The sequence below is a fragment of the Mirounga angustirostris genome, unplaced genomic scaffold (genome assembly GCF_029215605.1).
Source record: "Mirounga angustirostris isolate CCGP_5_RB_7025 unplaced genomic scaffold, mMirAng1.0.hap1 SCAF_6, whole genome shotgun sequence".
In the NCBI taxonomy this organism is placed as follows: domain Eukaryota; kingdom Metazoa; phylum Chordata; class Mammalia; order Carnivora; family Phocidae; genus Mirounga; species Mirounga angustirostris.
Genome location: NW_026991714.1, coordinates 1359928 through 1373165, shown reverse-complemented (window position 1 = coordinate 1373165; position 13238 = coordinate 1359928). Strand labels below are relative to the sequence as shown.

Genomic DNA, 13238 nt, shown 5'->3' with positions numbered 1-13238 from the left:
TAAAGAGAAGGAAACACTTCCTGACTCATTCTGTGAGGCCAGCATAGTCTTGATGACAAAGCCACACAAAGAGTCGACAAGAAAACTACAAAGCAAACCAGTATTCTTTATGAACATTGATGCAAAGTCCTCAACATAATACTGGCAAACAGATTTTAGCAGCATATTAAAAGGATTATACACCCTGACCAAGTGGGATTTATTCTTGGAATGCAAGCATGGTTCAGCGTCAGAGAATAGACCAATGTAATATGTCACATCAACAATATGAAAGGGGAAAAAAACGATCATCTCGATGCAGAAAAATCATTTTACAGAATAGAAGGAAACTACCTTAACCTAATACAGTAGTCCTTATCCACAGTTTCACTTTCCTTTGTGTCAGTTACCCGTGGTCAGCCTTGGTCTAGATGCAAATGGTCCTCCCTCACAATGCCTACGTCATTCACTTCACTTCATCTCACTAGGTAGGCATTTTGTCATCTCACATCATCACATGGAAAGGAAGAATGAGTATAGTAAGATATTGAGAGAGGGGAGAAAGAGAAAGACCACATTCAGGTAACTTTTATTACAGTAAATTGCTATAATTGTATTTTATTATTCTTAATCTCTTACTGTACCTAATTTGTAAGTTAATCATAGCTATACATGTTTAGGAAAATACATAGTATATATAGGGTTTGGTTCTGTCCACATTTTCAGATATCCACTGGGGGTCTTGGAACATATACCGCACAGATAAGAGGGGACTGCTCTAAGAGTCCTATATGAAAACCCACAGCAGGGCACCTGGGTGGCTCAGGTGGTTAAGCATCTGCCTTTGGCTCAGGTGTGATCTCCAGGTCCTGGGATCGAGCCCATGTCAGGCTCCCAGCTCAGCCTCTCCCCCTGCTTGTGCTCTCTCTCTCTCTCTCTCTGACAAATAAAGTCTTTAAAAAAAGAAAAAGAAGGGGTGCCTGGGTGGCTCAGTTGTTAAGCGTTTGCCTTCAGCTCAGGTCATGATCCCAGAGTCCTGGGATCAAGCCCTGCATCGGGTTCCCTGCTCAGCGGGAAGCCTGCTTCTCCCTCTCCCACTCCCCCTGCTTGTGTTCCCTCTCTTGCTGTCTCTCTGTCAAATAAGTAAAATCTTCTTTAAAAAATAAATAAATGAAAAAGAAAAAATTAAAGACATAAATTAATGAAAACACATTCCATGTTCATGTACCATAAAGACTTTATATTGTTAAAATATGAACATCACCCACAGCAATCTACAGATTCAGTACAACCGCAGCAAAATCCCAAAAACTTTTTTTGCAGAAATAGAAAAAACCAACCTAAAATTCATATGGAATCCTAAGGGTCCGTGAATAACCAAAACACTTCTTAGAACAAAACTTGTCACACTTCTTGATTTCAGAACTTAACTACAAAGTTACAGTAATCAACTTTTTATTGGCATAAGGACAGAATGATAGACCCATGAAAGAGAATAGAGAGCTCAGAAGTAATCCCTCACATACGTGGTCAAATGACTTTTGACAAGTGTGCCAAGATCATTCAATGGAGAAAGAAGAGTCTTTTCAATAAATTGTGCTGGGAAAACTGGACATCCACATGCAAAAAAAATGAAGCTGGACCCTTACCTAGCACCATATGCAAAAATTAACTCAAAGAGATCAAGGACCTAAACTAAGACCTAAGGCAATAAAACTTGTAGAAGAAAACTTAGGACAGAAGCTTTATGACATTGGACATGGCAGTGATTTCTTGAATATGGTACCAAAGAGGCAAAATGGAAAAAAAACACACACACGGACAAATTGGACTTTGTGAAAATTTTAAGATTTTGTACATCAAAAGACACCGAGGAAAGAAGCAACCCACAGAATGGGAGAAAATAAACATCCTGATTCAGAAATGGGCAACGGATTTGAATAGAGATTTCGCCAAAGAAAATAATACAAATGGTCAATAAGCACATGAAAAGGTGCCCAACAGCACTAATCATTAAGGAAATGCAAATCAAAACCACAATGAAGGGCCCCTGGTTGTCTCAGCTGGTTAGCATCCGACTTGATTTTGGCTCAGTTCATGATCTCAGGGTTGTGGGATCGAGCCCTGTGCCAGGCTCTGTGCTCAGCCAGAAGGCAGCTTGAGATTTCCTCCCTCTCCCTCTGCACCCCCACTTGTGTGCACGCACACGCACTCACTCAAATATTTAAAAAACACACAATGAGACACCACCTCAGACCCATTAGAATGGCTCCTGTCAAAATAACAGAAAAGTAGTGTTGGTGAGGACATGGATGAATCGAGATCCTTTCACACGGTGTGTGAGGGGGTAGAAGGGTATTTCCACTTGGGGAAAACCATATGGAGGAACCTCAAAAAATTAAAAATAGAGTTACTATATGACCCAGCAATTCCATTGGGTATTTACACAAAAGGACTGAAAGTATGGTTTTGAAGATGTATCTGCACCTTCATATTCATAGTGAGCATTCATAATAGCTCAAATATGGAAGCAGCCCAAGTGTCCATCAGTGGATGAAGAGATAAGCAAGCAAAATGTGGTATATACATACAATGGAATTACTCATTTTTTAAAGGAAGGAAAATTTGCAGCGTCCTACATCATGTATGGACCTTGATGGCATTATGCCAAGTGAAAATAGTCACGAAAAGACAAATACTGCACAATTCCACTTATGCGAGGTACTTACAGTAATCAGAATTATAGACAGTAGAGTGGCGGTGGGGGTGGGAGGAGGAGGTGGTCACTGTAAGTGTGGTACTTGAGTTTGTCAAGGTGAAGAGAGCTGTGAGCATGGTGGCGGTGACAGCTGTACAACAGTGGGTGTACTTACGCCACCGAACTGCACACTCTAAAACGGTCAAGATGGTAGGTTCTATGTTACGTGTGTTTTCATACAACTTTAGAAGATAATTGGATATTTGAGGGGCGCCTGGGTGGCTCTCGGTTACGCGTCTGCCTTCCACTCAGGTCACGATCCCAGGGCCTTGGGGTCAAGTCCCGCATCAGGCTCCTTGCTTGGCGGGAGTCTGCTTCTCCTTCTCCCTGTCCTCCTGCTCCTTCTCTCTTTCTCTCTCACTCACTATGAAATAAAATCTTTTTTTAAAAAGATAATTGGATAATTTGAACAGCTTTCTATTTTTGTAAATTTTTTAACTTTAGGTATCACATAGAGACAGATTTCAAGTGTAAATTACCATCCATTTTTACAAATACATACACCCATACAACCCACATCCTTATCAACATATAGAACATTTCCATTGTTTCAGATTTAGAATCTTGCCACCTCGAAGGCAAGCAGTGATGTTTCTGTCACCAGATTTGTTTTGCCTACTGCCTATTGCAGAACTGCACATATATGTCGTCTTCTGTGTCTGGCTGCTTTCACTTAGAATGTTTTTACAGCTTTCCGTGTTGTTGATGTTTATTCTGGACTAATGTTCCTTTGTATAAATTCACCACAGTTTATCCATTTTCCTGAACTTCTGTTTGGAGAGTTAAATAAAATGAAGAAATTCCTTGAAAAAGCACAACTTAAAAAACGGCATGAGAAGAGATAAAAAGTCTGAATATCTACCAGTGAAATTGAATGTATAATTAACAGTTTCTGACAAAAGAAGCTCCAGGCTCAAATATCTTCATTGATAATTCTTCTGTATACTTAAAGAAGAAATGATGTCTGTACTACCAATATCCTATAAACTCTTCCATTTCATACTTCTAGTATAACCTTCATCTGAAACCTAACAACACTGTTAATAGAAAGAAGAAATATAGGCAAACATCTCCCATGAACATAGACACAAAAATCCTCATTAAAATATTAGCAAATCAGGGTGGCTCAATCGTTAGGCATCTGCCTTCAGCTCAGGTCATGATCCCAGGGTCCTGGGATCGAGCCCCACATCGGGCTCTCTGCTCTGCGGGAAGACTGCTTCTCCCTCTCCCACTCCCCCTGCTTGTGTTCTCTCTCTCGCTGTGTCTCTCTGTCAAATAAATAAAATCTTTAAAAATATATATATTAACAGATCAGCTCTAGAAATATATAAGAAGGTAATTACATCATGACCATGTGGGGTTTACTCCAGGAATGAAAGTTTGATTGGTTTAACATTCACAATCAATGTAACTTACTACATTAACAGAATAAAGGCAAAAAAAAAATCATGTATCATCTCAATAGGGGTAATAGAAAATAGAAAAAGCATTTGATAAAATTCAACAGTATAGGGACACCCTTGATCTCGGGGTTGAACTTTTTTTTGTTTTTTCAGATTTTATTATCTGTTAGAGCAAGCATGTGAGCAGGGGGAAGGGCAGAAGGAGAGGGACAGGCAGACTCCCTGCTGAGCACGGAGCCCAACATGGGGCTCAAACCCACCCATAAACAGCACTGACTAAAGGAAATGAGCTGATAAAATTAAAAATTTCATCAAAAGATAATACTATGAGAGTTAAAAAGCTAAGCCATACGCTGGGGAGAAGGTATTTACAATGTTTATCTGACAAAGAATTTCTTTATAAATACAGAATCTACAAATAAATAAGAAAGTCCAGTTTTTAAAATAGTTCAAAGAATAGGCACATCAAAAAAGAATATAAATGTATTCAAAAAAAGGGGGCCCGGGTGGCTCAGTTAATGACTTCAGCTCAGGTCATGATATCAGGATCCTAGGATCGAGCCCCATGTCTGGCTCTGCGCTCAGCAGGGATCCTGCTTTTCCCTCTCCCTTTTCCTCTACCGCTCATGCTCCCTCTCTCTTTTTCAAATAAATACAATCCTTTTTTTTTTTTAAGTAGTCAATAAACATAAAATACGTGCCTAATATCTTTAGCCATCCGAGAGAAATATTAAACTGTGTTCGAAAACTACTACATACTCCCCCAAAATGGCTACAATCAAAGAATGACAATTCAAAGTGTTGCCAAGCATGTAGTATGACATGAAGGCTCTTAGATGCTGGTGGAAATGTAAATTGGTGTATAACCACTTTAAAAAAAAAACGTTTGCCAGCACCTATCAAAGCTAAACATATCCAGGAGCTCCGTAACCACACTCCCAAGTATGTCCCCAACAGAAGTGAGTGTTCATGTTCAAAAGGCATGTGCAAGAATAGCCACAGAAATTTTTTTGTAACAGCTAAAAAACTACAAGCAATCCAAATACTTAACAAAACAGGTATCTAAATTGTGCTGTATTCATACAATGGGATGCTACACAGCAGAGTAAAAATGTATCACAGCTACAGTGTAACACTGAGTGGAAGAACCAAGCATATGATTGTACCTCCTACCGTGTATTATTCTGTATGATTCCATTTATATGAAGTTCCAAAGAGGCAGAACTAAGCTGTGGTGATAGAGATTAGAATTGTGGCCCACCCTGTGTGGAAAGGGTACTAACTGGGAGAGAAGGGTTTCTGGGCAGTTACACAGGTGGAAAGATGCATAAAATTCAGCAAGCTATACCTCTAGGATTTGCGTATTCTCCGTGTAAGAGTCCCCCAGGGGCACCTGGATAGCTCATTTGGTTGTGTCCGACTTGATTTTGGCTCAGGTCGTGATCTCAGGGTTGTGGGATCGAGCCCTGTATCAGGCTCTGCGCTGGGCATGGAGTCCGCTTAAGATTCTCTATCCCAGGACACCTGGGTGGCTCAGATGGTTAAGCGTCTGCCTTCGGCTCAGGTCATGATCCCAGGGTCCTGGGATCAAGCCCCACATCGGGCTCCCTGCTCGGCGGGAAGCCTGCTCTCCCTCTCCCACTCCCCTCCTGCTTATGTTCCTGCTCTATCTCTGTCAAATAAATAAGTAAAATCTTAAAAAAAGATTCTCTATCCCTCCCCTCCCTTCCTCTCCTCTTCTTCCTTCCACCTCCCACCCTCTCCCTCTCTCTCTCTCTCCCCCTCTCTAAAAATAAATAAGAATCCCCCCAAATTTTTTTAGGTTAATTTATTTTATTTAGTAATCTATACACCCAACATGGGACTTGAACTTAGCAACCTCGAGATCAGGTGTCACATGCTCTTCCAACTAAGGCAGCCAGGCATCCCACAAATCCCCCCCAATTTTTTTTTTTTAAGATTTTATTTATTTATTTGAGAGAGAGAGAATGAGAGACAGAGAGCATGAGAGGGAGGAGGGTCAGAGGGAGAAGCAGACCCCCCGCCGAGCAGGGAGCCCGATGCGGGACTCGATCCCGGGACTCCAGGATCATGACCTGAGCCAAAGGCAGTCGCTTAACCCCCAAATTTTTAAAACAGTACAGTATATAATCAAATTTTAAATGTTAGGCTGTAGACCAAGGGTCCTTAAACTTTTGGAGTGTGCCAATAAAAATTTACAAAGACATGGTGGGAGTTTGCTAGAGTTTGCCAACCGCTAGCATAGACTAAAACTGATTTCTAAATTTGGGGGGGAATAAAACCTGAATATATTAGAGAAATTTACATTTGATAAGGATAGGAGCCAAGCTAAACCTTGATGTGTCTGACATTGGCAGGGAGACTGGAATGAAGCAAGAGAAGAAAAGCTATGGCATCAAACAGCCTGGATTTGAATCCCCTGGTTTTGAATGCAGCTTACTTGCTATGTGACTGTGAACAAACTGTCTAAGCCACAAATACTTACTATGTAAAGTAGGAATCCAAATACCATCTCACTGGGTGGTTCTGAGGGGTAATGAGCTAACCCGTTATCAGTATGACATGGTGGTTAAGATTTTAAAGCCAGACTGCCTTGATTTGATACTCAGTTCGATTCCCTCAGTTATTAGCTGTGTGACTTTGGGTAAGTTACTTAACCTCTCTGTGCCTCCGCTTCCTCATTTAGAAAATGGGCTATAATGCTACCTAATAATAGTGCCTTTGGGGGGCACCTGGGTGGTTCAGTCAGTTAAGCCTCTAACTCTTGATCTCAGCTCAGGTCTTGATTTCAGGACTGTGAATTCAAGCCCCGTGTTGGGATCCACGCTGGGCGTGGAGCCTACTTAAAAAAAAGTGCCTTTTTTATGCTGTTGTTGGGAGAATTAAATAAGATAGTACAACAAAATGTTATAATTAATGTAACAATCAATAAATGATAGCTGTGGTTATTACATAAAGCATCTAGAATAGTATGAATAAATTATTAATAAGTTACATAAAATAGAACCAAAGAGAGAGATTCATATAATAAGGAGACTCACGCCATGTTTTAGAGGGACTTTGAATACCAGGCAAGAAAAGTTAAGACCTATTCCAACTGACAACATAGAGCATGTTTTCCAGAAAGCTGACTGAGGACTTAGTCTGGCAGTTTACACAAGCTGGACAGAATAGAAGAGAGATACTGAAACTGAAGAGACTGGCCAGGAAACCCCAAGTAGTTGGACACAGAAACAAAGGCAAATTGAAAGCAGCGTACCATTTCAGGCAAGGTATTAAGAATCTCTGCCTTCAGGGCGCCGGGGTGGCTCAGACGGTTACGCGGCTGCCTTCGGCTCAGGTCATGATGCCAGGCTCCCAGGGTTGAGCCCCACATTGGGCTTCCTGCTCGGCGGGGAGCCTGCTTGTCCCTTTCCCTTTGCCGCTCCACCTGTTTGTGCTCTCTCACTCTCTATCAAATAAAATCTTTAAAAAAAAAAAAAAAGAATCTCTGCCTTTAACCCTGCCCTTCTCTGTAGGTCTGTCAACGGAGTCTACCGGATTGGACTGTATGCTCTTAAAGACATGCCAGCTGGTACTGAACTCACTTACGATTACAACTTCCATTCCTTTAATGTGGAAAAACAGGTAGGCATAATCGGTTCGAGAGGGAGGTTGGGACTTTGTCACGGCGCCATACACGCCGCAGGCCTTCTGTAAATGTTCTGGTCTGCAGCCGCTGAGAAGTGCATTGGAGAAGGCGGTTTTCCCCCCACTTACCTGGGGTGCCAGCTCTGCCTCGTGGTCTCAGCACTCCGTAGAAAGAGGCTGCTTTGTTGAGTCTGGTCTTCAGTCCGTTCTTAACTTGCCTAGGGAAGAAGTTTTCCCAAAATGTAATCTTTCCTTTCCACGGAAACACGTTTATTTTACTCTCAGTTATTTTCCTCTGTGTAAAAATTTCTTGACTCAAACTTACTATTGGGTGTACAGAAGCTCAGGCATTCTGTTTGAACTTGTAACTGAGACTGCAGGCCAAAAGCAAGATTGTCTTTCCTTTCAAAGCAACTGTGTAAGTGTGGCTTTGAGAAATGTCGAGGAATCATCGGGGGCAAGAGTCAGCGCGTGAATGGACTCACCAGCAGCAAAAGCAGCCAGCCTGTGGCTACACATAAAAAGTCTGGACGGTCAAAAGAGAAGAGAAAGTCTAAGCACAAGCTGAAGAAAAGGGTGAATAATGATCTCATTCCTGGCTTTCCCTGCACAGCTGCCTATGGGCAGTTACAGAGAGAAGGGTGATACCAGGGGGTGGTCCCAATGTTTCTGATTGACCCTTTCTTTCCTGCAATCCGATCCATGTGTTTTTCAGAGAGGCCACCTCTCCGAAGAACCCAGTGAAAACATCAACACTCCAACAAGATTGACCCCCCAAATACAAATGAAGCCGATGTCTAATCGAGAGAGGTAAAGAGGTTTTCTTGCCTTTGTATGATTTGCTTGTCACTTTAGAAATTACTAAACATCCGTATGGTTGAGTCATTTCTTTTGTGCAGGAGGTCTTTAGCCAAGAATCGGGATAGATAAATTTGGATTTGGGGGGGAATACATCTTTATTTTCCCCAATTTCTAACTGAAATTTAGCATTTCCTTCAAATGTGATAATAGGCAAAAAGTGTGTGTGTGTGTGCGCTTACATGTGTGTAGTATTTGCAGTTTCCATGACTTCTTCACCGATGTTCACATTTTATATCCTGTTACAGTGTTACAAATATCTCAAAATGCCATTTATGTGATTTCCACCTTGAAATTACTGTAGTTGTTAAACCTACCACTAGCCGCTACATCTTGTCATGTGTTAAAAAATTAATGTTTATTTCTATATCACAATTTCAGGGTTTTTTTAATATTCTGAAAACTGAATTTCAGGATATTTGGTTTCCTTTTAACCCTGTATATTAAAAATTTAAATTTTTAATCTAAAATTTTTTAAAAAGTTACTTTAAAACTTTGTTCAGAGAAGGGTGACATGGGCTTCACCAGACTGCCAGAGGAATCCATGGCACAGAAAAGGTCAAGATCCCCTGCTTTGTTGATACATTAATAGAGCAGTAGAAAGGATCTTTAGTGATCATTTTTGCTTCTCCCTATATAGATTCAGGTAAGATTCGTCCATGTCAGAAGTAAGCGAAGTAAATATGTATGTCCTACGATTCAGATCGTCTTAGGACATCTTCTACATCTTCCCTGACCATATGCTCCAGTATCTTAGAAGGTTCATCAGCATTTATAACTTTACTGTGATTTTTTACCCCTTTTATACCGTATCACTTGAGTCATAGAAATTTTAAACTTCAGGGAAGCAGAGATGATCTAGTCAAGTGGTTTTCTGCTTTGGCTGCATATTTGCCTAGGGAGTTTTTAAAACCTCCTGCTGCCCAGGCCACACCTCAGATCACTTAAACCAGAATTTTCAGGGTGGAACCCAGGCATCAGTAGTTTATAAGGCTCCCCAGATGATTTCAGTGTGACCAGATCAAGAACTTTAAAATTGGACGAGTTTTAAATTACTGAGGCCCACAGTTTGAGACTTACCCAGTTTAGATGTGCACTAGGGTGGGGGTCAAATTATGGAATCATCAAATTGTGTAGAGTCCTTGAAGACACACATAACTTACCTATAAGCTTGGAGGTCTATGTGGGGGTGCTACACCCAACATTGTTTGCCCAGGGCATATCTATCTCAAATGTCTTTGCCTTTATCTGTCAGTCTAGTTCTCCTTGTTACAGCTAATCCTGAACCCATGCTTCATCTTGCCAGCTTCATTTAGAATTTGTATATATACTCAATAAATCTCTGCCTTCAAGTCAGGCTGTTTTGGTTGCCAGAATTTTTGCAGCTTTTTTTTTTTTTTTAAAGATTTTATTTATTTATTTGAGAGAGAGAGAATGAGAGACAGAGAGCATGAGAGGGAGGAGGGTCAGAGGGAGAAGCAGACTCCCTGCCGAGCAGGGAGCCCGATGCGGGACTCGATCCCGGGACTCCAGGATCATGACCTGAGCCGAAGGCAGTCGCTTAACCAACTGAGCCACCTAGGCGCCCGAATTTTTGCAGCTTTTAAGTGCTATTTGCCAGATATTTATAAATAATAGAGGGGAATGTTTTATGTTATATGGAGGGAAAAAAAAGATGCAAAACTGAATTATGTTTTCCCATATATAATTATCTTATAGCTTAATTAACTGATAATTATTCATTTATATCATCGTAACAATGGTTTTGGGGTGCCTGGCTGGCTCAGTCAGTAGAACGTGCGACTCTTGATCTCTGGGTTGTAAGTTCAAGCCCCACATTGGGTGTAGAGATTACTTAAAATTTTTAGCAGGCGCCTGGATGATGGCTCAGTCAGTTAAGCGTCTGCCTTCGGCTCGGGTCATGATCTCAGGGTCCTGGGATTGAGCCCCACATCGGGCTCCCTGCTCAGCGGAGAGTCTGCTTCTCCCTCTCCCCCTGCTTGTGTTCCCTCTCTCGCTGTCTCTCTGTCAAATAAATAGATAAAATCCTTTAAAAAAATCTTTTAAAAAAAAGAATTTAACTTTTGAAAAATGGTTTACAGGGGGTGCCTGGGTGGCTCAGTCGGTTAAGCATCTGCCTTCAGCTCAGGTCATGATCCCAGGGTCCTGGGATCAAGCCCCACAGTGGTCTCCCTGCTCAGCGGGGAGCCTGCTTCTCCCTCTCTCTCTGCTGCTCCGCCTGCTTGTGCTCGCTGTCTGTCAAATAAATAAAATCTTTAAAAAAAAAAAAAGTTTACATAGGATGGACATGTAATAAATGCTTATCAAATTAATGAATTAAGGAACTTCCTTCCTTCCTTACAGGAACTTTGTGTTAAAGCATCATGTATTCTTGGTCCGAAACTGGGAGAAGATTCGGCAGAAACAAGAGGAAGTAAAGCACACCAGTGATAATCTCCACTCAGCATCATTATACACCCGCTGGAATGGCATCTGCCGAGATGACGGGAACATCAAGTCTGGTATGGCCTGGAAATGAAACGCTCCTGTTAATTCCATAATATTGTCTCAGAGTGATTATTTTAGTTGCTTTTATTCTATTCAATGATTCGTTTTAGTCTGGATCAAAAAAGCTAAGATCCCAGTGTACAATCATCAGTCAGCAATCACCTGTCCATCCCAGCTGCTCCAGTTCCTAGTCTGTGCTCTAGGGATTAGGAAGAATCCCCTTCACCAGCTTCCCAAACACCACCTACAGCCTGAGAGTGTCCAGACATGCGATCGGTAGAGGGTCCCCTGCATCCCTTCCTACCTGGAAAATAACTTGCGTATGGGTAAATCGTGACGCTGCGTGCAGGAAAAAATGACAGCAGTGTAAATTTGAAGACTTCTTCCCCCCACATTCAGATGAGCACTATACACACAGACCTTCGGATTTCTATTCTCCAAGCTTCTTGAGTGAATAACGTAACAGCGCTCCTGAGTTCAGATCTTTTGTCCACTGGCCTGTCCATGCTTCCTTTCTAACTGCAAATAGGGTGTTCAAAAGCTCATGCTCCTCTTTGAGTCTTTCCTTCTTCCCCCCAAAAAGCAGAAGTGTTGTGTGTGGTGTATGAGGGAATCTGCTGTGTGCAAACTTGATCGATGTAGAAATTTGCCTTCTGTCCTGTCAGTGACTTGACTGGCGTGAGGTCTCTGAACTTACGTCCCAAATAGGGCCAATCTCCTGGTAATAACAACAAGTACTTCCTGAGTCTTTATTATAGGTCAGGGCCTGAGCTCAATACATGAAAAGCATTCCCTCATTTAACCTGCACGGTTACCTGCTAAAGGAAGCACCACCACTGTTCCCCCTTTTGCAGTCAAGAAGCTGAGACAGAGTATAAGCAACTGGCCCGAGATCGCAGAGCTAGGAAGTAGTGAAGCCAGAATTCAAACACAGACTCTTCTTGGGACGCAGGCTGGCAGCCGCTGTATCGCACAACATTTGGTCAGAGATTAGGCGCCTCTAACGTGCAGCTTCAGTCTCTGGTAAACCCAGTGTTTCCTGACATTTCTTTAAGGAGGAGAGAAAGAACTGCACGATCACTAATCTGCTGAATCACTTCAAGGAAAATAGAGCAAATGGCAAGAGTCCATGGGGGAGGAGAGGCCACACAGTGCTCTCTTTTCCCAGAACTGATTTCCACTGTATCTTTGCAGACGTCTTCATGACCCAGTTCTCCGCCCTGCAGACGGCGCGGTCAGTTCGAACAAGACGGCTGGCAGCAGCAGAGGAAAACATTGAGGTGGCACGTGCAGCCCGCCTCGCCCAAATCTTCAAAGAGATCTGTGATGGCATCATCTCCTACAAAGGTGGCCACACTCACCCCAAAGGCTTTCTCCTCAGCTTTCTGTAAAAATCCTGCCACTCACCCTCACCCGAGACACCCAAGACTGAGAACGACGGATGGTTCAGGGCGAGGGGTTTAGGAGGTTTACTTCGTCCTTCCTTTTGTCAGAGTGTAGAATTCATAGGACTGGTTTCAGTCTTCGGGGAGTGTGGACAGAATCTAAATCCCTTGATCTTCTATGTCAATCTTTGGTATTTGTTGGAATTTTACCATAGTTAAGTACTATATTTAGAAATCACATTTTTTAGCTATAGGATACAAAGAACAGGTCTCTGTCTTGGATGTAATTTTCCTGAATGAGGCAGTGAATTTGCAATTTAAGGAAAAGGGTGTTAATGAACATACGATTTCTTAACCTTTTTTTTTTTTTTAAGTAATCTCTACACCCTGTGTGGGGCTCGAACTTACAACCCTGAGATCAAGAGTCACGTGCCCCACTGACTGAGCTTTTAAAGCATTTTCATGCAGACACCTTTATCACCACTCTTTCCTCTTACAAGACATCTTTAGAGTATGTGTTGTGGGTGATGGTGGGGAAGGAGAGTTTTTAATTTGGGGTAGGTAGTGTAATGTATGTGACTTTTTCTGACCAGGAAATTTGGAGATGTTTAAAATGAGAGATTTTTACAAATAATTGCAGCCTTTTGCCCTCAGGTTTGGCCTATCTCTCCCTCCCTCTCCCTAGATTCTGAG

General features: G+C 41.9%; 1 protein-coding gene across 4 annotated transcripts in view; it reads left to right on the top strand.

Annotated features, from left to right (window-relative positions):
* Positions 1–13238, top strand: part of ASH1L (ASH1 like histone lysine methyltransferase) — a 193703-nt gene that overhangs the window by 165482 nt on the left and 14983 nt on the right. For all 4 annotated transcript variants that reach the window (XM_054507853.2, XM_054507854.2, XM_045876583.3 and 1 more), the window contains 5 exons: positions 7683–7791; positions 8206–8370; positions 8510–8604; positions 11017–11174; positions 12355–12507. In XM_054507853.2, coding sequence (XP_054363828.1) covers positions 7683–7791; positions 8206–8370; positions 8510–8604; positions 11017–11174; positions 12355–12507 — 680 coding nt within the window. The remainder of the gene's footprint in view (positions 1–7682; positions 7792–8205; positions 8371–8509; positions 8605–11016; positions 11175–12354; positions 12508–13238) is intronic.